The 26,711-nt window shown below is 37.7% G+C and overlaps 1 protein-coding gene across 1 annotated transcript in view; it reads left to right on the top strand.

Moving 5' to 3' along the window:
* The window catches only part of LOC145683534 (uncharacterized), a 72,652-nt gene extending 50,168 nt beyond the window's left edge, over positions 1 to 22,484 (top strand). Inside the window, exons 6-9 of the mRNA XM_081754878.1 lie at positions 1,894 to 2,087; positions 7,699 to 7,866; positions 15,634 to 15,780; positions 22,296 to 22,484. Coding sequence (XP_081611004.1) covers positions 1,894 to 2,087; positions 7,699 to 7,866; positions 15,634 to 15,780; positions 22,296 to 22,385 — 599 coding nt within the window. The 3' untranslated portion in view covers positions 22,386 to 22,484. The remainder of the gene's footprint in view (positions 1 to 1,893; positions 2,088 to 7,698; positions 7,867 to 15,633; positions 15,781 to 22,295) is intronic.
* Positions 22,485 to 26,711: the final 4,227 nt, after the last annotated feature.

Here is a 26,711-nt window from a genome sequence, read left to right as displayed (position 1 = left end):
TGAAAATGAATATTATTGTAACGGAGCATTCCAAATTCCATCTAGCTCTATGGACAACAAATGATGATCGAGAAACCGGTTCGATCAGATAGACTCTAAGAATAATTTAAGAAACTCGGAATATCTTTTTCAATACTTTTTTTTATATTCTTTTACTCGAGATTCTTTATTCTTTTACTCGAGAGATAGTTCATTATTGAAATACTTACTAGCATATCCTCATTTTATTGTCCTAACAAACCAATATACGTGTTGCCACTAAAATAGTTTAGATTGATCGAGCCCCTGGTGTGCAACCAGAGTATTTCATGTTATCCCCCCCCAGCATTACGAAATCCTGGCTAAACGAACCAATATATGTTTACAGTAAAATAGTTCAGAATAATCGAGCCCTGGCGTGATAACCGCAATATTTCGTCACGGACCCCCCGTATTACGAAATCCTGGCTACGTGCCTGAAAAGTGGATCTGAAAAGGTAGGGGGACGGATGACGTCACACCGCCCTCCGTGCCTATCTTTGCCCATTGTATTATTTTTAGGAAGTGGGGGTACGCCATATATATTTTGTTGGAAGTGGGGTAATGGCGTCCTCTTATTTTTACTTCTGATGCGGGGCAGAAAGTCGAAAAAAGCGAACTTTTGTGGCAGTAATAAAGTATGACATTTAGGGTCTATTGCCAATAATAATTAACAATGTATATTTTTCCGGAAGAAGTTGTTATTTAATTATGTATTACATATGTACTGTTATCTAGCAGATTATTATTTGGCTTTTCCTACTGATACCATCGTACTTTTTTAAAACATATTGTGAAGTCCCATACCCTCACGTGTAAGCAACTACTATAAACACATGCTTCAATCACGAACACGTGTTATTGTACACAAACATAATCACTAGCAGACAATGGAAGGAGGATACCAGGAAGACACGAAGTTGGGTCGGATGGAAACCGAATATGGCCGACCCTTTCCTCACGGACCTCCCCTTCAGAGGATATGCATAAAAGGGGACCTCAAGTAGGCAGAAGCATCACTTAACAGGTGATCCTTAATCTATCAATACCTCTCTCCGGGGGCTACAATAGTCTATGGAGAATCCCTCTAAAACCTTATCTCTGGAGATTGCATTGAGAAAAGAAATATCCTATAACCATGTTTCTCTCGGAGCTGCATTGAGCTACGAAGAAATCCTGTAATTGTCTCCCGAGGTTGCAAGGGACAAAGGAGACTCCTAGAGCCTGTCTATCGCATCTATGCCCTCGGAAAATATGCGAACTATACTTCGGCCCCACCCCCGCCGCCCTCTGACGGAGGAAATCCTCCCTTTGCTTACGTAAAAGAAGTGAATAACTTCAGCTGTGTTGTCAAATTGTCATTCAATCGTTTGGTCTTGACGAGTGAAGATCGTAGACTACTTAGAATGGCTAACAAGACAGAGGACAGCGAAGTCCGTGAAATAATTCATATTGGCAACGCTTCCGCATCTAACAATTGAAAGATCTCGGCCGCAATAACTTCTTCCTCTTTCGAGGGAGATACGGGAAAGCACATATCGACAGCAGTACCAGAAGGGGCACAGTTCAAATAGAAAGGCTCTAATCACCTACCACGAAGGCTGCAATAACCGAAAGGGTTTCTGTCATAACCTAACACAAATTGAACCTATATTTCCAAAGCCACTATTGTGTGTGTAGAGAACTCATTGAACTTTGAAAACCTTTAGTGTATTACAAAGAAACTTTGCAAAACCATTATATAGGCTTATTTTTTTGTAAATAAATAGATGAAGGGCTTCAATCCCAAACTTTTATTAGACTCTACCGAAAAATATTTCAATATACTACTTGTAGTTGTCGAAGCACACTATAGTTACCTTTTATGTTTTCCAGGGAGCTCCGTGTTAGGTTATGAGATAAAGAACAGCAACGGCGTAGACTTGTTCATCGCCATCGAAACATGTGAAGATGCCAAACGCTACTGTGATAAGAAACAAAGGAGAAGTTTTCTGTTGACTGTGTTTGATTCCACTGAAAACCCGATTTTCTTTGTTCGACGACCAAGGCTCATTAGCTTTAGTTTACAGGTAAATTTTTTAAGTCTTTACTTCCCTCTGCCTTTGCCGATTCTTACGGTCTTATTTTTGGGAGACTCAAATTGCTTCTGCCTTTTCTCACTAAATTGTTTTCTTTGTTATATATATATATATATATATATATATATATATATATATATATATATATATATATATATATATATATATATATATGGTGTTAATGAACTATACCGACAAACTCTAACCTGTAAGAGATGATTCCTTACATCAAGATAAGAGAAGAAGTTCATATGGACCTGTGGGGAAAAGTGCATTGTTTCAGAGTTAGGGCTGTCCAAAATCGTGGAAAAGCCAAATTTCAAGAGGCCATATTTCGAATTCGAGACTGTGGATGGTGGCCCATATCAGCTTAAAAGAAGTTACTCATACGCAGTCCAAAAATGTATATTTTATTAATGTTCAATTGGTGTACAGAGTATTCCCTGTAAGGTGAAATTCCCAGACATGCCATCAACCGAATTTTGAGATATGCTCTGATTTTTTGATTGGTTCAAAGTAGGAAAACGATAAGCCTTGATAGCAGTGAACATGGAATCATTTGGCGCAATGTCGGAAGTGTTAAGAATCGTCAGCAACACGGTCTCTCGTACTCGAGAAAACGCATGCTCGTCCCGGACACTGTGAAAGACGAATCGGAAACTAATGTTGTCAGCCTATGTTAATCGTAATGTGTTTGGGAAACTGACTCTTTATTCAAGACTGTAAAGTACTGTACTACTACTTCTACTACTACTACGACCACTGCTAATACTACTACAAGTGCTACGACTTAGCGTCTGAGTTGACATGTCTGGTGGTACCGAATTTACCTTCTAAGTACAGAAAAAATCGAAGAAATGGCCGGTCTGCGTAGAATGTGAACCGATGCTTGACCTACGAGGGACAACGATGGCTCATTAGGAAAAGCACTCACATCTGGTGCTAGAGGTCGTCGGATCGGTCCTTGCTCGTGCTATGTTAGCTTTGTAGTGGACACACACCGTGTGCGTGGAGTTTTCGGGTTGGTCCCGTTTCCTCCCACTATTTTCATTTCAGCAAATTATCCCATCATCATCCATACGGGCTCAGCCGTAGTTACCTAAAGAACGTATGATAAAGTCAAGTACTTGACCTATTAAGTAGAATTTGGTACGCTACCATTAGACCACGGATGCCGAACCCGTGAACTGGCGTGTTCATAAGATCAGAGCAATTTGTAGTAATGTTCAATTAGCAAGGCAAATACCAAATGGTGTTACACGTTTCTGTATTGTTTATAGTATGATACTACAAATATGATCACAAAATATAATGATCAAATAAATCACAAAGACGCCAGGGTCGATTAGGTATTCCTGGAGGTTCGATCCCAGTTCGTGCCAAGTGAACTTTGAGGTGGTCAAACACTATGTATGTGGGTTTCCTCGAAGTTCTCCCGTTTCCTCTCACTTTATTCATTCCGCCATTTTATTTATTTCTCATCATCACCATCTCCTTTAGCCTAGCCGGCATAACTGTGGGACGTAAAACTCAAAGATTCCATTTTCAATTTTCTTTTGTTTTCGTATTACTAGTAATAGTAGTAATGGTATTCGCTGTCGTATTAGTATAATAATGAGTAGTAGTAGTAGTAATAGTAGTAGCAGTGGCAGCAATAGTGGAATTAGCTAGCATTCGTAATCGTAATAGTAATAGTAGTATTGGCAGTAGTTGTTGTAGTATTAGTATTACATTCGGTGTAGCAGTTTTACATATATTCTCTGTTACTCGTAACGCAATAATGGGTATAGTATAAGACTTGTATGTCCATGAGTTGTATTATATAATAAAAACGGCTGGACAGAGCAAGCACAGATAACAAATAAGACAGAATAGAGTTGAGTTGATTTTTTAGTTTAGCGTCCCTTTCACCAGCGAGGCTATATGAGACGTGGGCCTACTGATTAACGTGGAATCCGAACCACATAAGCTCCCGCCGGGAATCGAACCCGGGTCTCCCATGCCAAAAAGACAAAATAGAGATATAGAAAGTAAACATTGGGTAACCTTTCACACGATTTACCTATTTCAGAAGGACAATTAGACATTGCAATATTTCTTATTTTCCATTGGATATTGAAGGATTGACTTGACTTATCCGACTTAGGCTGGTTTCGCCCGGCCCGTTTGCGCCCGGCTCGAATTTCGGCCCGGGCCGGGTCAGGTCGGGTCGAGCTGGGCACGGAATACAGATCCAGCCGGGCCGGGCCGTCTTCGGGCCCGAGTTTGCAGGATTCTGGTGTCCGGTACTGGGACCACACGATCTATTAGGGGGGGAGGGGAAGAATATTACCAATTAAAGATTATGGAAATTTTAGTTAATGCTTCCACACTGTACGCTTCTTTAATTATTAAGAAACAGTATGAGAGTAAGATAAATTTACTTCACTTACCTGAGGAGGATGAAAATCTTTTGTAAAATTTAAACTATATGCGTAATGCAAGACAGCAGTGAGGATCAATTTTTAGCGATTTACTTGGGACTAGCGCGGTCGACAGACAAGTGGCGCCCCCTGTTGATAAATGCTACAGATGCATGTAGAATAACTACTGGTCTCTAGCACCGGAATGCTAAAACTACTACTGTCTAGCACTGGGAGCAGTCCGGTACTGGGACAAACTCCTCTAATAAAAGATAAGAACACAAAAAAATTAAGGGAATAGTTCTTCTTTATCTTCTCTTTGGTCACATAATATTATAATTAAAATGAGTTCCTATTTTGTTCGTTCTTCAAGGTGTATGAGTTGTATAAGAAATATAGAAGCACCTCAATCCATTAATAGAAATGCAAATAACTTATTTGAAAAGTTGTCTTTGAAATCGCTTCCCGTGTACACTTTTACAGAAAAACGTCCCTTCCCCCCAAAAAAGTCATATATTTTTGTTTCATATTTTAAATCTATCATATGCAAGCTCAAGCTAACAATTTTTCTTTTTCCCGTTTTTCGTAAGTGAAAAGAGATAATGAAATGTAATTTACCTCAATAATAGATAATGTTATTCTACACCCCAAAAAGACGAATCGGAAGAATTTACAGTGTTGCCATCCATAGAAATCACAGAGTAACCAGAATTTGAATTATCCAAAAATCTAAGTTATGGCAGCGACTGGAAAAATGAACTCGCCTGCAATTGATGACTTATCATGCTGTCTATGTTCCTTGTTAATTACTTTTTAAATAATATTTGTATTTTAATTCTACTGTTTATTAAAAATTATTTATTTTGCACTCTTTATTACAAAATAAATACAAATATTATTCAAAAAGTAGTTAACAAGGAACACAGACAGTATGATAAGTCATCAGTCGCCGTTGAGTTCATTTTTCTAGTCGCTGCCATAACCTAGATTTTAGGGTAATTCAAATTCTGGTCACACTGTAATTTCTATGGATGTCTACACTGAAAATTCTTCCTATTTATATTTTCGGGTGTGGAATAACATTATCTATTATTGTGGTAAGTTACATTTCATTATCACTTTTTCATTTACGAAAATCTGGCAAAAGAAAAATTGTTAGTTTTTTTAAAAATATTTCGTAGTCTGCCCCCTTAATTGTCATGCAGAACTAAAGTTATAGCCCATCAAGAAATTCCATCTGGATTATCCCGAGTTATTTCGGGCACAGTTCAAAATACAAGAACTGTAAGAATAGAATGAATTTGCGCTCTAAACAAATATACTCTCTTTATAAACATCTTTATCTAGTTATTACTGAACAGAAACAAAGCAAAAGTTTCGTGTAACAATAATATGGAGCTATTTTTTTTTAAAAGAAAATAACATTCCTTCTGGATCATCCCGAATTATTTCGGGCACTGAAAAACAGAAAATAAATGTAAGAATGAAATAAATATACGCTGAAAATATGTAATATTTAGTCATATACTTTTCCGTATGTCATAATATGATTGTTATATAGTCAATATATGCAATTCTCATTTAATAGAAGCAAATCGAATGTAAAAGTTAGTAATAATACGAAGAAAAATAAAGAAGTAAAGATAATTTATAAATTACGCTGTAACCAGACCACAGAACTGTTAACACTACCCCATGTTGGCTTTCATTGTGCCAGTTTCTCTGCGTTTCGTCCTCAGCGTAATTTATAAATTGCGATTACATTTTTATTTACCCTCGTACAAATTGAAAATGTTAAAATAAATAAAAAAAAATGTCTTTAGCGAATTCAGTGTCACTTCACTACTATCACTTGTATCAACACTAATACCACTGAAATTTTCTTCTTCGTCACTGTTCATTGCAAAATGTACTCAACAATGCAGTCGTAAACACAAAACTTGTTCGAAAAGAAACTAACGAACAGCTCCCTCGTAGCGATAATACTGAAAAACAAAACAAAAAACACGGGACTATTATGGGAGTAATAAAGTTCCCCCTGGTGTTAAATCAAGAAAAGAAAAGAAAAGACGGTTGAATCTAGTCGGTAAATTTAAGCGGGACAAGCAAGTGTCCCGTATTTTAGTTTCGATCTATTTCTGCTGTCAATATCAACTTATCGACTGAGAATCTTGTTATTAGTGAATGAACAATCAATTGTAACATGAAACAGCATGAAACAGTATACGATGCCGCCCCCATACATATATTCCAAGCATTTTTCCTGTCTCTTTTATTTTTTTCTCCCAAATTTTTCGCCCCCCCTTACTTCAGCGCCCGGGGCCGTCGTCCCGCTCGCCCCCCCCCCTCCCATGGCACGGCCCTGTTACTCAGACAGGTTTCATAGCAAGGAAACTAATAGACTAGACTCGCAGCGCAGAGTTGCAGTTGTTCGTTGGCATTCAAGGGAATATGCAATCTTTGATCAAGTACATGAGCTGAACAGTTGTTGATAATACATTACAAGTAAAGTGTTCCAATTTTGCATCAACAAGAATGCCTAAAGAGAAGTGCACTTTTTCTTCCAATTTGAAGCGTATTCAGATGGGGAAAAAAAAAATCTGTTGTAAATGCAAAACGCAAATACGAATTCTCTCTAGAAGCATAAAATTTCCTGAGAACAGATTATACTACAGATTGTTCGGTACTTTTTTGTATCCATTTCAAATAATGCAATAGAAATGTAATGTTGGAAAGTTTGGGAGAGGGGGGGGGGGAGAGATCGAAAGTGTTCCGAATTCTGATGAAAAGAATATGGCACCGCTTAAGTTTTACATATTATTTCTAAACGTAAATATTCGGGTTAATCCGGGAAGCGGTTAAAAGGCTAGTCTACATCAATCTAAATGCATGATTTTGTTTGAACTTAGGGGGGCGCGGTGGCTCAGTGGTAGAGCGTTCACCTCTGGTGCTTGGGGTCCCGGGTTCGATCCCAGCCCTCGCCAAGTGAACTTTGTGGTGGACAAACACCGTGCTCGTGGGTTTTCTCGGGGTTCTCCCGTTTCCTCCCACTTTCTTCATTCCACCATTTCACTCATCTCTCATAATCACCGTCTCCTTTAGCCTAACCGGCATAACCGTGGGACGTTAAACTCAAAGATTTCATTTTCATTTTTTTGTTTGAACTTACATATTTTTAGAAAGCGCTCTTTCTATTGCAGAAGATGGAAGTGTATGCTCCTCTTCAAGAGTATATCGCTTTTATAATGCAAAAACGTAGCTTTAAAAGGACTAAGTTTAAAGCGAAAATTTGGAAACCAAGATGCATTCTACATATTAATGGACCCAAACCAGTCTGTGGTAACTTCGTACCTGATGCTACATTTCAAGTAAGATTTATATAAGTCAAGCAGGAACAACCTGTTAAGTTTCTAATTTTGAAGAGAATATTAAAATATCAATAATTTGGAATTCGGAGTTGTATGTGGTTACCATTTTTGCGAGGGTTTATCAAATTACTTTGTCAGTCATATTGGAATAGTTGTTGCAAACTTAGAACCTGAAAATTGGGTTGCACTTCAGCTAAATTGATATGATATTGCTTATTTTATTTATTTTTAAAGTTTTTTGATGTATAAGGTAACCAAAAAAGTTGTTGCCATTCTTGACGTATCATTTTTTATGCGCTCACAGAGCTGAAATGAAATGACGCAAGAGCTTGCGAAGCGATCAGGAGTTAGTCTGACCATCAACTTTTAGTAATATGGGCACATTGCGCACACAAGGCAGTCATTCAGGAGTTAGTCTGACCATCAACTTTTAGTAATATGGGCACATAGCGCACACACGGCAGTCATTCAGGAGTTAGTTTGACCATCAAGTTTTAGTAATATGGGCACATGGCGCACACAAGGCAGTCATTCAGGAGTTAGTCTGGCCATCAACTTTTAGTAATATAGGCACATGGCGCACACACAGCAGTCATAGCTCATCCAATGTCAAAGAGAAATGCAGGTATCGAAGCACCTTGTTCATGTGTCTTTGTTGTATGACTTTAAAGTGGACCTGCCAGCTGTCGCATCAAGTCGCCGCATATGCCAGGAATTTAGCGAGAATGCCGTGAATGAACGCACGCCATGCATTGGTTCCAGAAATTCCATTCGGCAGATGTGCGCCTTTCGGATGAACGTCGCAGTGGACAACCACATGAGTTGGATGACGAGGCCCTAAAAGCAGTCATCGAAGAGAATAGTGGTCTAACGTTTGATAAATTTGCAGAAAGGTTCAATTTTCCACTGAAACAATCAGACGTCAGCTGTATGGAATGAAGAATTCATATAAGCTAAGCAAGTGGATAACTACGCATTGTTGGCAGCTAAAAATCCCAGCTCTCACAAGTAAACCTTACGTTTGGGTGAATCGAGTTGCTAACTGAGACACAAATGAGAAAGTAGTACTAAATGTGGTCAGTATTTCTGTGAAGTTGTAGGTGCGAAGCTCCAGGGGTTTAGGAGATACAGCTTCCAGAACATCACATTTAAGTACAGAATAGTCTTCATACAGTTGGAAATAAAAGCTCTGTAAGACCTCTTGTAACGACAAAGGTGAATAACAAATATATGGGTACATATTAGGACTAGGGCGAAGTCATATAGTAAGGGTATACCTGACGGCGGTCATCTTGAAATCCTCCATTTTGAATTAAAATTAAGTTTTTAAAATAGGAATAGGGTCATGTGATACATGATTTAAGGCGCAAATTTAATCAGAAGAACAATGGTGACGTTAATTTTGATTTACGCGCAATTGGTAAAAAGTTACAGGGAAATTAAATATTGTTGCAGCATATGTATTAGTCCTTTACCCCACATTGTAAATTTTGTGTTAATGATAATAATTAAATAAAAAACAAGTGGATAAATATTAGGTCTATGGTAGGAGTTGCCTTGATGACGGCCATGTTCAAATCCGCCATTTTGAATTTGTCAAGTGTAACTCGATTGCCTTTGTCAGGTGTGCTCACTGTGAGCAGAGCATTTGTGCAAGTCATGCACTCTTTTCTGAACTACATATTGATTGTACTAATTGAGGACTTTTCTGGAATAAAGACCCAAGTTCAATTATGACTAAATTCCACTTTGGTCATTTTTCCTTAAATTAGCAACTTGTTTATGCGATAACAAATGCTGGTTAACGATAAAGCAAAAATGGTTATACCGTTGGATTTATGGTAAAATTTGCTATTAATAAGGTGTCAATGTTATGCGTTTTGTTAAAAACTTTTGTCTGATTCAAAACGGCGGATTTGAACATGGCCGCCATCAAGGCAACTCTTACCATAGACCTAATATTTATCCACCTGCTTTTTATTTAATTATTATCATTAACACAAAATTTACAAGGTGGGGTAAAGGACTAATACATATGCTGCAACAGTATTTAATTTCCCTGTAACTTTTTACCAATTGCGCGTAAACCAAAATTAACGTCACCATTGTTCTTCTGATTAAATTTGAGCCTTAAATCATGTATCATATGACCCTATTCCTATTTTAAAAACTTAACCTTAATTCAAAATGGCGGATTTCAAGATAGCCGCCCCCAGGTATACCCTTACTATATGACTTCCCCCTAGTTCTAATATGTACCCATATATTTGTTATTCACCTTTTGTCGTTACAAGAGGTCTTACAGTTCTTTTACCTGCAACTGTATGAAGACTATTCTGTACTTCGATGTGATGTTTTAGTAGCTGTATCTCCTAAACACCTGGAGCTTCGCAACTACAACTTCACTGAAATACTGAATACATTTAGTACTACTTTCTCATTTGTGTCTCAGTGAGCAACTCGATTCACCCAAACGTAAGGTTTACTTGTCAGTATGGTGGGATTGTCGGAAAGTGCTGCATTACGAGCTCCTTCCATCTGGTCAGACCATCAGTGCTGACCTCTATTTTCAACAACTGCAAAGAGTACACCGTACATTGCGGCAGAAGAATCCATCATTGGTGAAACGCAAGGGTGTGCTTTCCTGCACGACAATGCCAAGGCAGGAGATCCTTCAGCAATTTGGCTGGGAGACACTGAGCCCATGCACCATATTCACCGAACCTTTCGCCAACAGATTACCACCTGTTTCATTTACTCGACAACCATCTCCATGGGAGAACCTTTGCAAATGAAGGAGACCTGCGGAACGTACTCACAGACTTATTTCCATCCGCGACCGCCGAGTCTTATGACCAGGATATTATCCAGCTGGAGGAATGCTGACAAAAAGTATTGGATGTTGATGAAAATTACTTCAAAACCTAAAAGTACGTACCGTCCATAGTATTTGTCTTTGTTTATCACTGCTGTAGAACGGCAAGAACTTATTTGATTATCTAAAAAATTGTCAAAGAATTATTTATAACTCTCCTGTACGAACCACATTTAGTTTTATACTGTACAGTGTAATATATAATCTTATTTTACTAATTTTCAAAGAGCTTATGAAACGCAATATCTTCTTCTTAGGTTGCTGTAAACAAACTAAGAGTATTGACGAGTAAGGAGAAGCCAAATTAGCCGGGGGGGGGGGGAGAATAAAGTAAGCGTCGTACCTTGTTTGAATCTATTAAAATCTTAATACAAACGTAAACAATAGGTCCAGACACTGTTACTCCGAGCCTGTCCCCACCCATTTGTTTTCCCGCGCTTACTTGGAAGCACGTGGACTAAATGTTGTGTTGCAACTTAGCGTATAGCGCTGAACTTCCACAATCAGTTAACAGCTGGAAAATATTGTGCGTATGGCTTTGTTTATTAGACGTGACAAGAGCTGAGTGGTTTCAATAGCATGGTGTAATCAGCAACCAACGACAGAGTTGCTGTCTTCTGTTTTGGCGGTAGTGCTTCGTAATTGGAGAACAGTTCATACAGTGACAGAACTACGTAATTGCTTATTAGCATTTGCAATATTACTCAACAGATGGGGCATGCGCAGTAGAATGACGAGTAGGAATCGGACAGTGGAGAGTTGACAAACAAAGGTGAAGCTATGTGCAAGTGTTGCAATGTCTTGTTGGCGTCAAAAGGCGCAATATAAAGAAACGACTGCGTTTGAACGGTACCGCAAATGGGAAGGTGGCTTCTTCTACTGCGAAATTTTGCACGAACAGAGTATGCCACAACGACAGTGATGTGTGTGAAGGAACAATGAACAAAAGAGAAATCAACACACACAGCGGCGATCGAACAGTGGACCACGAGATGAGATGTGAGGCTGAGGTAGAGACCTGCGCGGGCCGGGCCTGGCCCGCGGGCCGGGCTTGGGCGGGCCGACTCTGTAATTTCTTTGGGCCGGGCCGGGCTTGGGCGGGCCGACCTTGTTCTTTCTTTGGGCCGGGCCGGGCTTGGACTGGCCGACACTGATTTCTCTTCAGGTCGGGTTGGGATGGGGCCGATCAATTGCAATTCTTTAATAATTATTGACTTTCGTTAAACGATAATTAGTATAAAGCCAAAAGTTGAAGAAGTGTGTCCGTGAAAAATGTTACAAAGAAGGCAATAGTTATTTACAGTTTGTGACGCTTAGCGGCTCCACTTTCACTATAGAGGATTGCAGGCATTATGCGGTTAATTGAGCTCTGACCTTGACCTTCACTGAACTCAAAATATAACAAGAAGGGGTGGGAATGTTTTGCCTGTCGCTAAACAATATTGCCATCTTCACTTTATGCTAAAAATCAATCAAGTTAGATTTTTGTTACAGAAATGGAGTTTTTGTTCTCTCGATGACAGGCAAAGTTCTAGGAGGCAATGGTACCATTCGGAAGGCAAGCGTCAGGTTGTGAACCAGAGTTTAGAAAATGTTTCTGAGGTTAGGTCAAATTTAGTACTAAATTTTGAGAAAGATTGGGGCTCGAGCTATTTTTTAAAAAAATATATCGGGCCGGGGTCGGGCCAAGAACTTTTAAAATTTATCGGGCCCGGGCCGGGCTTGGGCCAAGAATTTTAAAACACTTATCGGGCCGGGCCGGGCTCGGGCCGAAAATCTCCAAAACTTTTCTGGGCCGGGCCTAGGTACGTTCGGGCTGGATTGGGCTCGGGCCCCGAAAAATTCGGCCCGTGCAGGTCTCTAGGCTGAGGTTGTTTTCATGACCTTGGTTCACTCTGTAGCGTCATCCACAGTGGAAGGTCAATGTTGGAGGACGGCGAAAGTGTGTACTGATGTGCGGTGACCGTTCAGTGGTGTTTAGTAAAGGCTGGACTGTCGGTACGTTTTCATAACCTCAAACATCTCACGGTACAATGAACATGAACACTGGCGCTGGTGTGCTGAGCGTTAGACGGTTGTATTTTCGTAAAAGTTCCACTTTAACTTATTCTAGAATGTTGGCCGTTTTCATATTAGATGATCTTGCTGAGTGCAATCTTTCAATGTACACTCATGTCCAAAATTATTGTCGCATGACTATAAATATGTTGTTCTAGTAATATAATTTGATAACGAATTCGTCTGGTATTTCTTATAATGTTAGTATGTGTATAACCGGCAAAGACAAGTATGTGGTAAATTTCATGTCAAAAGAGCAGTAAATAAGAACAATGAAAGGAAAATAAAATTTTCTTGTCCATTTATTTACATTTTATTTTACTCATTATGATTTTTGTATTTATAATCCTTTTCCTATGAAACTTACCACAAATATACATTTCCTGATTATACACATAGTATCAGTATTAAAAGTACTCTGCAAAATCATTATCAAATTATATTCTTACAAGAAGACAGTTATAGATATGCGACAATAATTTTGGACATGAGTGTACATTGTAAAGCGTCATAGCGACTGAATGCCAAGTGTGTTTAACCACATCCAGTCTAACACGCCATAACAGTTGCAACGCGTTGAGGGAGATCGCTAGCTGTGAGAAAGTCTATAGTGGCCGAGATCATACTTTCCCTCCAGACTATAGTGGAAGCAATATTTCAGTAAGACAACGTCCGGCCTGCTTCTCTAGCTTGCAGATTAATCTAACATGTAACCCATCGAAGAAGTATAGGACGTAATGGGTTAACTATCGTTCATAACAGTAGTCTGTGTTTGTACGTAGCACATGGAGGCTCCACAGCGCACTGATTCTTCAAAATTAGAGGTACCGTACAAAACTGAACTGTATCCATTTCTGATCAGTTATACCGGGTGTATCATAAAAGTCCGAGCCCATACGTTAAACCTATTGTGAATGAAGATATGCCAAAGAGATGGAAATTTGGAAATGGGTTGTTTTCAATCTAAAATGATATTTTTTTCAATCGCACCAGTCTAGGTCGCAGACTTTTTATATATCCGGTATAACAAATCTATGGTATAAATTTCATTACAAACAAATGTGTCTTCTTAGTTTTGTAATTTTCACAAGCAGCTGTGTATTATAAATTCTCAATCTTTGTAATCTAACTTCATAAATATTGTCCCACTATAGGTACTAATAATATGCGTGCCTCATGGTGGACAACTCTGGTCTTTTAGACCACATTCCTTTGATGAGTTTGATACCGGCTTCAATTTATGATGAGGATACAATGAATAATTAATTATTATTTATTTATTTTAGGTATAATTGTATCAATCCTTTTGCAATCTTTGCTCCTTTTCTAGCCCTTCTAAACCTCTCGGTTGGTAACTCCTGATATACAAGGTGGCACAGGAAATTACCCGTCATTTGTTTCTTTGATAACACTTTTATTATTAGTAAGAATTTTCCAATGAACCTAGTATTAAAAAATACTAAAGTGCGGAGAAATGTTCTAATACATAACATGTTCAATGTTGTCGCCATTTTCATTTTGAAATTCATTTAAGCGAATATGGATTATATTAATTACCCGTTGCAATGTGTTTACTGTAATTTCACTGCACACCTGTAAGCAGTGGCGGCGATTGGACGTTAAAAGTGGGGGGGCAAGACATGATCTGAATATTTGTATATCAATGTTAATATACAAATTTCCCTGGTTGAAACTATATACATTAATAGGCCATTTCAGAAAAGTGGGGACGCAACTGCTCCCTTTTGCCCCCCCCCCCCCTAATCGCCGTCCATGCCTTTAAGTCTTCTAAGCTCCACCAAATTTTCAGGAAGCTTCGGAAAAATCTTTTTCGTGAAGTATCCCCCCAGACCTGTGTGTTGAAAATCTTGTCTAAGAAATCCAACACAATGCAATGTGCGGTCTTGCATCATCCTACAAAAATCACTGCGTTGATAGGCAAAGCACTAGCATACAGCTTCGGAACAAAGTTACTTTGTAGCATGGGACGAGAGAACAAGGGAATGTGCACTGCTTACTGTTTCACGTCATCTCAGATCGATTTCATGGCAGGCAATTTTTGTTTTTAGCCTCAAATTTAGTACTTAACCATGGAACTATTTTTTGTGAGATGTTTCAAGGAAAAGATCTTACCGAAACATTCTCAAAATTTTATGGAGCTCTGCAGACTTATAGTTCAGGCGTGCGGTAAAAATATGGAAAACATGTGCCGTAGGGTAATCAATAACATCCACGTTCGCTTAAATGAAGCTCAAAATCAAAATGGCGGCGACATTGAAATGTTCTGCATTAGAACATATCTCCATAGTGTATTCTTACTTTCAATATTGATGTCATTGTACATTCTTACTAATATTTTTTTTTATTATTTAAAAAATGGAAGATTATTTCGTGCCCCATCCTGTATATTGTGCTTTGAACATCTAGGATAGATATTTCCAAATCAACGTGCGACGTGGTAGCGTGCTTTTACGATCCGAGCCAGGAAAAAGGTGGACAGTTTATATAAAGAAAGTGAAGAAAGGAGATACGTGAAATGGATTAAAACAGGTGTGGACAGTGTTCAATTAGCCATGGGTACACGAGTAATGTATCTGTAAAATGATCAACTATGGCTTGTTTGTCTTTATCAGAGTCTTTTATCAACGCTAGGTTTAATGGCTTCTCCTTGTCTGTGTATGGTTTGTTGTGAACACAAGTAGTTAGAGAAGAGTTATCTAGAAACAACAATATTTCAATAATAATAATAATATAATATTATTCTCTTTGTTTCGTGAGTAGTAACAGAAACGTACAATGTTTAATAAAAGATGTAAATTCAAATTGTTTTCCAGATAAGCTTACCGCACAGTGTGACGTATCTAGCATCAATCACAACGTGGTATGGAGGCCTTAATTCTCCACATTCTTTCGGACTTCGATTCCCATCGCATTTAGATCCGCAGTTGAAGTCAGTGCTCATTGGCATCGCTTTCTTAGTGGTAAGAAAAATTTTGAAACACTATACTTTATTCGTAGCAGACTTAATATATGACTATCCAATAGCTCTATTGAGTGTGTCGTCCAAAGTTAATTGTTAATAGTTAAAGTTTGCTCTAACTTCCCTCAACCTCACACACACACTCTCTCTCTACTTCATATTTATATCATCATCAATCTAACATGAGAGTCACGATGGTTGAGTGATAGCCCGTATAATATAGCCAAGCAATCTGATGCATTAGGGTACGGTTATACCGAAATTTTCCTATTTGATCCTTCCTTTTTCCTCCTTCAACGGGACAAAAGAAACAAAAGGAAAACGTTATTTTAAATGAAACCAGGTGATACCGTATGCTGAAACCAGGTGTTACCGTTCAGTATATCTCCATTCCATTTTTTTTTAATTAGACAATTGGTTGGAAAGTGCGCTGGTTAACTATACACACACACACACACACACAACATATCAGTTCTGCTTGCTCAGTGACGTTTAAAGCAGTGTTGCAGGTGTTCTCTTTACTGCAAATGTACTATTGCTAATTGAACTGCGGGGACTCTTTTAACGCTCAGTGACGTTTAAAGAAGGATTGAAAGTGTTCTCTTTACTACAAGAGTGTTGTTGTTAGTTGAACCGCATAGAATCTTTACTGTCAACCTTGATTTGTCTCTGAGTGAGACAAATTCATCACTAATTCGTCACTATAGAGTAGAGATCTGTACGGGCTTGGGCCGAGCCCGGGGGCCGGACTCAGATATATAAAGTATATATCACTTGGGACTCGGGCCGTAAATTTTTAAATGTACGATCATATTTCTCAGGGCTTTTGTAAATATACTATACTTTGTAAATATATTGTACAACGATATATATTGCACCGTTCTTTTTGGAGAAGTTTAAAAGCACAACTACAAAATTAAACTTCTAATTGATGTAAATAAAAATACAATTTCGCATTAATTATTAAATTTCTGTAATTCGGGCTTATTTCGGGCTCATTTGATTATCGGCTGTTCCTGTGTCATCGGGTCCGAGAAGAGAAATTATAGTTTGTTAATTAAGATAAGACTCGTTACTCATTCAATTACTGCCATTATAAGCACTTCAATGACTTAACTGCTTCTATGCATCCCATCCCGTAAATAAAAATTCACTTTAAAAAAAAAATAAGAAAAATTATCGGGCTTCCATTTAATTACTTTCAATCATTGATTTATGGATCCCGGGTTCAATTCCCGGTGAAGACATTCGGTCGGAAAAGTGTAACAGCTTTTTCAGACCAGTTATCCTGAGTGAGGCTTTTCCGGAGTTTTCCTCATTCACACTAGACAAATGCTGGGATGGCACCTAACGTCATAGCACCAGTCCACTTCCTACCTTCTCCATTGCTTTCTACCAATTTCCCGGACAGTGTGATGGCCGAGGACGTTATCCCTCATCCGCGACGGGCAAACATGACCATAGGTACCGAAAGCCCAGAAATATAATTCCTAATCCTAATCAACTATTGATTTTACATTACTCGGAAATTGTCCGTCATCGTTGAAACTACATATTTCAGTATCAACAGTTGCTGATTAGAAGCACCACTGTGGCTTAGAAGTAGAGCTCTCACCGTTGGTGCGTAGGGTTTCTAGCTCGATACCAGTTCACACAAAATTCCCTTTGTGGTGGACAAGCATTGTGTGTGAGTTTTCTCGGTGTTCTTTCAGTCTTTTCATCTTCTTCGTTCTACAATTCTCTTCATTATTATCATCAGTAAAGATTTCAGATTTTCTCCAGGAGGAGAGGGGATTTCAATAAACTGTGGGTGAAAAGTAGTATTACGAAAATAATGGCAATACACATTAAGCACAATAGAATACATTATTCCAAGGGGAAAAACCCCCCTGGTCTGAAATTATTAGGTACTATCTCCCTTAACGGAGCGCCGCGGTGGCTCAGTGGTAGAGCGTTCACATCTGGTGCATGGAGTCTTTGGTTCTATCCAAGCTCACGCCAAGTGAGCTTTGTGGTGGACAAACACCGTGTGCGTAGGTTCTCCAGTTTCCTCCCACAATTTCATTCGTCATCATCACCTTCTCATTTAGTTAACTGGTATAAGCATGGGACGTAAAACTTAGATTTTTCTCTCCCTTAAAGTCGAACTAAAACCTGGGCCGTTAAACTTATATCCTAAAAGTTACTGGCTAGATTGTAGAGGATGTTCGATACTTTGCTTCGGCTTCCATAATCTTTAATCACTGATTCAAAAATACTAAATCAAACTACAATAAAAATTCACTGTAAATCAGCGTTGCCAGACCCACAGCTCGGAATTATTCCAAAACCTGATCGAAATTATGCTAGATTCGGTCAAATTATGCTAGATCCTCATTATTACCAATGTAAGAGTTTTTAAAGAAGAAGAAACGAAGTTGAGATACCATAAGGTAACTTAAAATACGCAGAGCGGAAGAATGAGAGGATAGAACGCAATACTTCACGCACCAAATCTTTAAATCAACTGGAGTTAATCCGAATAATCTTTCATTTTAAGAGCAGAAAAAGCTTAGCTTCTAAGAAGAATAAAGTAAGAAAAATATGTGGTATAAATGAATGCGGAGTGTTTGTTTACATATTTTCAAAGCAAATAACCTGACAGTCAAAGAATTAGAAAACCCTGGATCTACCAAAAATTAAAAAAAAAAAAAAAAAAAAGCAAACACGCATCTCTGCGGTGGACTGGTTCAAACCATGGAGAAAGGCCGTGTTTCATTGGCCGCCATCTTAACATCAAGAAGCTACCATCTCCAATAAAACTCATTTTTCAGAAACACTAAATTGTTTTTACCCCCACGCCCCTTCTCTAAAGGCATCGGTAAAGGGATGACCTCCGCCGTTTCAAACCTACTTCGAACAATAAGACTGCCTGTATGGTTTAGCGACTATGAATCAATGGAAGAGGATACATTTGGCTATCCTTTTTCTTTCCACAACCAATTTCTTTCTCATCTCCAGGTTTTGCGGCTTTTTGATAAACTTGTTGAAATTACGCCAAATTTGGACAAGATACTAAAAGCAAGTTAGAAAGACATGCAAAATCTGCTAGATCTAGCATCGCTGCTGTAAATAAATCTTCTGTTCATTGAATAACAAACGTGAAATCATATTCACGTTTTACAAAAACAGTTTCCGAACCACTCGGGTTTAGCGTCCCGAGGCTATATGAGACAGTAAAATGTAATCGCCTTTTTTAATATTTCAAGACAGAAAATTTATATAAGCAAGAATTAAAGTAAATTTTAAAACATCTCTTAAGTATTTCATTATGATAGAGAAAGATACACAAGGTTTCTTACAAATATTATTGATAATTGAAAAAGTTTGTACGAAAATATGCCAATGATTGTATGTGTCTTTAAAAAGCCGTATAGCACCCACAAGATATCTGTGCTGCCATCTATTGACAATATAAAGATTAGGTTGTACAAATTTCAAAGAACGAGGAAAGGAATCATCAGTATCGTCGATGACGGTCTTTCCCCGCAGTGACGTAGTTTTGGGTTTCAAGTAGGACAGTTATCCACTGAGTTTGATATAAATATACGTTTTAATCAATACTTTAATAATATAGTAACGAAAAAGAAATATTACTTACATGGCAGTGTCTTTCCTCCCCCTTCCTATAAGCAAAACCTGATATGACATTGCTGCTTTCTGTTAAATGTGGTTGTTTCATGTTTTCGTTTAGCGGTGAAAATTGCTCGTCAGTGGATTAGCAGGAATTTGCAGATTTAAAACTTAAACTGTTACATTACGCTTGAATATTTTTTATTATTATTTTCTTGTTATTTATATAATATTCGCCGTCATGTTGATGTTGTGTCCAGTGCTTCTTTCAGAAAAAAAAAAAACATTCCGGGGACACACTTATTATCCGAAGGGGTACACAATACTATTCATTATATTATAGACCAGGCCCGTAGCCAGCTCAAAAATTTAGGGGGGCCCGGTAGAAGTTAGGGGGGCCCGACCCAATCATATTATACTTTATCACCATATTATAGTTCATTTGCAAGCCTACCGTGAAACTTTTAGGGGGCCAGCCAAATTTTAGGGGGGGCCCTAGCCCCCCGTGGATATGGGCCTGTTATAGACGTATTATTTTGGTCTTCTCTCGCCATTGTATCATTCAACTTTACCTAGAAGGTTTCAGTCCTCGTATTGGTGTCCACGACCAGCTCTTACGCCTCACCAATCTCATTACGAATCACTTCAACTGCACACAGCCTTCATGTTTACTTCTATTCGACCTTGAGAAAGCTTTCGATAAGGTATGGTATCTTGCGCTTTTCTTTAAGCTTCTTTCCTCTAAACTACCAATGTGCTACATCCGATTCATTTTCAACTGTCTATCATGTCTCATTAAATATATATCTCTAAACAACTCCTTACCACATCCTGCCTTTATTCATTCCGACGCTCGGGGTCGCGGTAGCTCTGTGGTAGAACGTTCACCTCTGGTGCTTGGGGTCCCGGGTACGATCCCAGCCCCCGCCATGTGAACTTTTTGGTGGACAAACACCGTGTGCGTGGGTTTCCTCGGGGTTCTCCCGTTTCCTCCCACTCCCTTCATTCCACCATTTCATTCATTACTCATCATCACTGTCTCGACGTAAAACGTAAAACTCAAAGGTTTCATTTCATTTCTATTATAAGCATGTTTTTTTTTTTTTTTTTCAGGAAAGGTCTATATCGATTAAGCTGAATGGTGATTGGCGTGGGAGACCCGGGTTCGATTCCCGGCTGAAAGGGGCGTTAAACTGAAAATCAACTCAACAATTCGACAAAGAGTTTTGTTGTATAAGCGTAATACGTGTTACATATCAATAAGTTGTTGATGTGGCTTGGAAATGAGTTGTACACTCGTAGTATCGGTGCCTGATGCAATCAGTCCACAGCAGCTATAACTGCGCCTCGAGATTTTGCAGATCGGCAGTGGCGTTAAGTTGGCACCCGAACTGGTTCCAAACAAGTTCAATTAAAGGGAGATCAGGTGATCTTGCTGGCCAGGGAGGAATCCCAACATAACGTAGGCCCAGTCGGTTTCGTGTAACGACACGATGTAGCCCCTTTCGATTGCCATTAATTGCTGATAATGATGTCTATTATGGGGACAAGATATTATGTATCTTTCTTGATCTTCCTAGACTGTACTAACTCACTCTCTCACGCTAAACAACTAATTGATACAGGCAGGGCTAAATTTCTTACTGCCGACATTATTGTTCTCTGCTAGCAACTCGCGACGATCGTTGAAACTCGAATCATTTACACATTTTCCATAGCGCTACACCGCTACACATCTACCGAATTCCAATTGAATAGAACGATTCCTTTTTGTGCGTTTTTTTTTTTTTTTTTTTTTTTTTAAGTCAGTGAGTGTACAAAATATAGAAAATGCTCCCATTAAACCCAGTTTGAGGTAGATGATAACCATATTCTCAAATTAATTTCAATGATTCAGCCGTTTTCCCGCGATGCGATCAAAAACAAGAGCACTTTCAGTTTTATTAGTACTACGTAGTTGTACCCCACAAGCCTTCGGCTCACCTGCAAACTGTCTGCACGGCAGCGTAATCTCTTTGCGTTGAGAAAGAGGCTGCGCAGCTAATGTCAACTGCTAGCCTGACATATATACATTAAGTTTATTACACAACCTAACACAATTCATGTACACAGTTTTGCTTACATATTAGCATATTTTTGATGCATTACATTTTAATGCATTACATTTGATGCATTACATTACTGTCTTGTATCATGGCTATGAACATTTTTGTTAAAAATGAAAAAGTGCTTCTTTTTCACAGTAAAAAGAATAGATTTATAAATATATATAAGCTGGGAAGTGTTAAGTTTTTTCCCCTTCTATGAAAGTCTTTTTACATGATGATTTTGTGGGTAATTCGAAAATTATTCTAATCGATACAGACTGAGACACTTTTTGGTTTATAAATAGAATAGAATAGTGGCCCCCAACCTTGTTTACTTGGCGTCCCCTTCGGAAACCCCGTCCTTTCTTCCCATGTCAGAAATAAAATGTCAAAAATGTAGCGTCTGAGATGTTTGCTGAAACTAAATTGAACAATAAATAGCTATTAGAGGTAGTACATTATTCATAATTCCATGGTTTATTGTTTGTCATTAGTATGTGATCCCTTTGCTGGCTCTTCACGATTCCTGTCCTTCCTATAAGTTGGAAACCACTAATAAAGCAGTTAGAATTCCATAAATGTAGTGATGTAATTGTACAATTTTTGGTAGATACACGCTCGACCGTTTAAAAAAAAAATACATTGTACACTGTACATCAACACCCGTATGCAATTGTTCTTTCGCAAATTTAAGTTGAGCATACGCTGAACTATAAAAATATTATGTATATGTTGTCCTCCAGTATATGCTCCATCACATCCATCTTTGTGTCAATGTATGAATCTTAGTATTAATACGTTTGTGTTTAACTCACAGGATTACACATGGGGATGCTCCAGAGATTCAGTGACTACAGATCCTTCGAATGCCAGAGATTTTGTTTTGTCATATCCTACAAAAGAATGAGTATATGAAACGTGTAACGTATTTCTTATATATGTGTTGTGTTGTGTATGAAAATTAGTTCTTTTTTATTAATTGTAATAACCTGAATACAAATAAAAAATGTAATATATGTGATAGATTGTGTGATAATTATATAAAGAAACATACTAAATTCATCAATATACAAACCAACACTTACATATTACGGAAAAGCAAAAAAAAAAAAAAAATCAAATTTTCGAGTATCGAATTCAAAAGGACTCAAAAGTTGCGTATTCGCATGATAATCAACGAAAACATAACGAAAATATTCACACTTTGGATCTTCAGTTCGCGAAAACGGTCTAAACTTTGGAAAAAACGAAAAAAAAAAATATCTTTACGCAAGAAATATACAAATTATTTTTTCATTTCTATAGCGTTTAAGTACTTTAGTTGTGTGAGATCATGTTTCTTAATAATTCGTTAATGTGAATGATTTTATACATTTTATCTTCATAAAAATTTTGCAACTCTTCGCCCATTTCTCAACGATTTTTTCCCCATGAAATGGCCCGAACTCACCACGAAGAGGTGGCTGCAATTCTAGTTCCACCCACACCCTACCCAACCATCCTACCAATTAGGTTCTGCTAAATTATATTGATTTAGTCAAGGACGTTGTCTTAAATTCAGATTTTTAAAATCAAATTTTGGCATTGTGAGTCTTGAGAGCAAAATTGCTCTAATGTAGCCATCTCTTTTTCCTTGTTCGCACACTTTTCCTGCAGACTTTGTAAAAAGTTTGACACATCTTTCAACTTCCTAAGTATAGCATGGAAAATTTAAGAAGTAGATTTGTCATGCATAAGTGATAACATAGTTTCTGTTGTCATGTTTTCAAGCACTGGAGAGGGCGACAGCGTACATTTCCTCCAATCTATCAGCTCAATGTAGTCTGTGGCGTTAAAATTTATTGAATATGCCATAAAATGTCGAACAGATTTCCCCTCCGGATCTTGATTTCTTGCCTCTAGCACTCTCCTGTAACCCAACTCTCGTACGTGTTGTCTCTCATCCACTGTCATAGCGAACCATATGTTCTCTGGATAACAGAAGAACGCGTTCCTCTCATCCACAGGATCGATTATTCATTTAATGTTGTTTGACAAATGTCTAATTGTTTGAAGTACTTTCAAAATATTGTAAGGTTCCGCATGTCTCCATAACATGCGATAACCATGTGTGTACTGCACGTGCCAATTGTAAACAAAACAACGCAGACGACAGACCCGAAGAGGAGTCGCCTACATTCGCCAGAAGTCGGCAAGACGAAGATCACCGAGGGTAGCCGACACTTCAGGATAAAAGAGAGGAGCACGCATCAAGAAGCATCAGTCTATCCAGGTTGATCGAACGACCTAAAGCCCTAAGGCGCCCGGCCATTGTTATGCCAGTTCCCTTTATACTTGAACTATTTCGATTTGTATTTTGTTTTGTTGTATCCATATTTATATTTATTCACTCACCTGATATTTTTTGTTGTTATTGTTTGTTACATTTCAGCACTATTTGTTTATAAAACTGCACTTAGACCATCATACATAATTTAAAACAACAATGTCTACAATTCTGTGCCAAAGAAAGGGCGTAACTCTCTGATGGCTAGAGCTAGGAGTCATACACCAAACCATCTAATTTTAAAAATAAAAAAATGAAAATTGATGAATAAAGTACAACCTACAACTCCCTGACCCTTTATCTTAAAAAAAAAAGAGCCACTAGAACTGGCCACCTGGAGCTCTAACCAGGCTAAAAAAAAAAAAAAAAAAAAAAAAGGTATCCGTAGCTGGCGGAGAAAAATAAGCGAGTCACTTAGTGTTTCCATCCCCATTGGTTGAATTGAATCGCGATCATCTTATATACGGTTGGATTACTTGCCTCTTTGAGGTTCAAGGAAACAACCGTCGAGTTGATTTTAAGCCTCCACGGAGGCTAACACACGAACTTGATCTTAACTATTGACGACTTTGCTATTATCTTGACTTACGATTTATTTTTGATGCTCTTCTCTTCGGAGGAAGAGATACCTGAAAAAGAAAAAAAATAGTTGACGACTTTGGCACCTATACCGGCGAACGATTACTTTCGTGCTTCCCCTCTTGAGGAAAGAACACCTTAACAAACTCTAAACGTAAATATTTTATTTGTTTTTTCTAACTTAATAAAGGTGTTGAAACAATAATGGTGATAAACTGATGGCTGTGACGTATTTCTACTCTAGTTCTATGTGAAATATTCCTAACTTCGTAGAATTTTTATGAAGACATAATTCAATTTTATTTCATATTTTTGCAAGTTTTTTTTTTCTTTTTCCGTTTTCTAACTTTTAACTGGAGTGATCAAATGATATTGTAATATACTGGTCATGAAATTTGGCTATGATCTAACAACTTTAGTTCTATTTGAAATGTTTTAGCTTCATGGTTGCTTATATTTTTACGAAGGGTCCGCTTAATACAATTTTGTTCTTGATTTTCCGAGAAAAAATGTTTTTTTTTTTTTTTTGTTAGACAATTATAACGTAATCTGTTATATCTGTAGTGTCATGTAGCAAAATAAAAAATGTTCCATGATATTACATATGTTTTTATCATTAGTTTCAAATTTTGTTGGCTGACTTTAGATTCGTTAATGGCTGAGTTCTAGAATGTAGTGGCTGAGTACTGGTATCTTTCGGCATTTTTAGGAAATTTATAAATATTGTTAAAATCCTAAAAATGACATTTAAAACATTTCTTTCATTGTAAACTAGACTAAATAATGAATACATATATCATGAAGAAGTCTCATTCTGTTCAAAATTAAAATCAAAAATAGCATTCAAATTTAAAATTTGAGTTAGGAGGCTGAGTACTGGCACATTCACCCTATATTAGAAAGAATATAGTTTCTACATGGTATATTTTTGACCTAGATCAGACGAGGTAAATTATATAACCCTACGTCTTATCTGCGAAAATTCAAAGTGATTAGAAATCGGTACGGCACGGCTAAGTTCCGGCTCTAGTACCACAATTGCCCACCAGATGGCAGCACACTTCAGACACAGGCTAGTGCGCAACAGATTTTTTCAGTCTCTCTGCAGAGTATTAATCATCGTGCTCTTACATATATTCGTTATGATAGAAAGAAATACAAATACATTTATCGGAACTATTACGTTACAGTCAGTTCATGTAGTTTTATATATAATTGAGATTCTCTCATGGGCGGATCCAGGACGGACTTCTGGGGACCGCGGTGATCCTAGCAGATATCTGCTACCTCCGTAACAGAAAAATCTCAGGGTTGCCAGTGTATACAAAGACAAATAAACAACCCCTTGTAACTCTCTCAAATCATATAGAACGCAGTAGTTATTTATACTCTGATATACACCACCATATTTATATTATAGTTGTGCTGAAGCGGCCTCCACGTTATCAATAATTAATTAAAAAATTAAAACAAAAATCAAAATTTTACAAATTCTCCCATATCAGCTCATATATCACGAGTTACCCCCCTCGGAATATAATGATCTTGGTATCATGTAATCTGCAGATATATACATTCATATCTATATTATCGTCTTGTTGAAGCGGCTTTTAGTTTATCACTAATTAATTAATCAATTAAAACGAAAAGTCAAAATTTTACATATTTTCCAATATCAGCTCATATATCACGAGTTACCCCCCTCGGAATATAATGATCTTGGTATCATGTAATCTACAGATATATACCTTCATATCTATATTATCGTCTTGTTGAAGCGGCTTTCAGTTTATCACTAATTAATTAATCAATTAAAACGAAAAGTCAAAATTTTACATATTTTCCCATATCAGCTCATATATCACGAGTTACCCCCCTCGGAATACAATGATCTTGGTATCATGTAATCTACAGATATATACCTTCATATCTATATTATCGTCTTGTTGAAGCGGCTTTCAGTTTATCACTAATTAATTAATCAATTAAAACAAAAAGTCAAAATTTTACATATTTTCCCATATCAGCTCATATATCACGAGTTACCCCCCTCGGAATATAATGATCTTGGTATCATGTAATCTACAGACATATACCTTCATATCTGTATTATCGTCTTGTTGAAGCGGCTTTCAGTTTATCACTAATTAATTAATCAATTAAAACGAAAAGTCAAAATTTTACATATTTTCCCATATCAGCTCATATATCACGAGTGACCCCCCTCGGAATATATTGATCTTGGTATCATGTAATCTACAGATATATACCTTCATATCTATATTATCGTCTTGTTGAAGCGGATTTCAGTTTATCACTAATTAATTA

Source organism: Thermobia domestica, chromosome 4, assembly GCF_964235325.1.
Source record: "Thermobia domestica chromosome 4, izTheDome1.hap1.1, whole genome shotgun sequence".
In the NCBI taxonomy this organism is placed as follows: Eukaryota; Metazoa; Arthropoda; class Insecta; order Zygentoma; family Lepismatidae; genus Thermobia; species Thermobia domestica.
The sequence above is the reverse complement of the archived record's forward strand: the minus strand, read 5'-3'. Positions and strand labels throughout refer to the sequence as shown.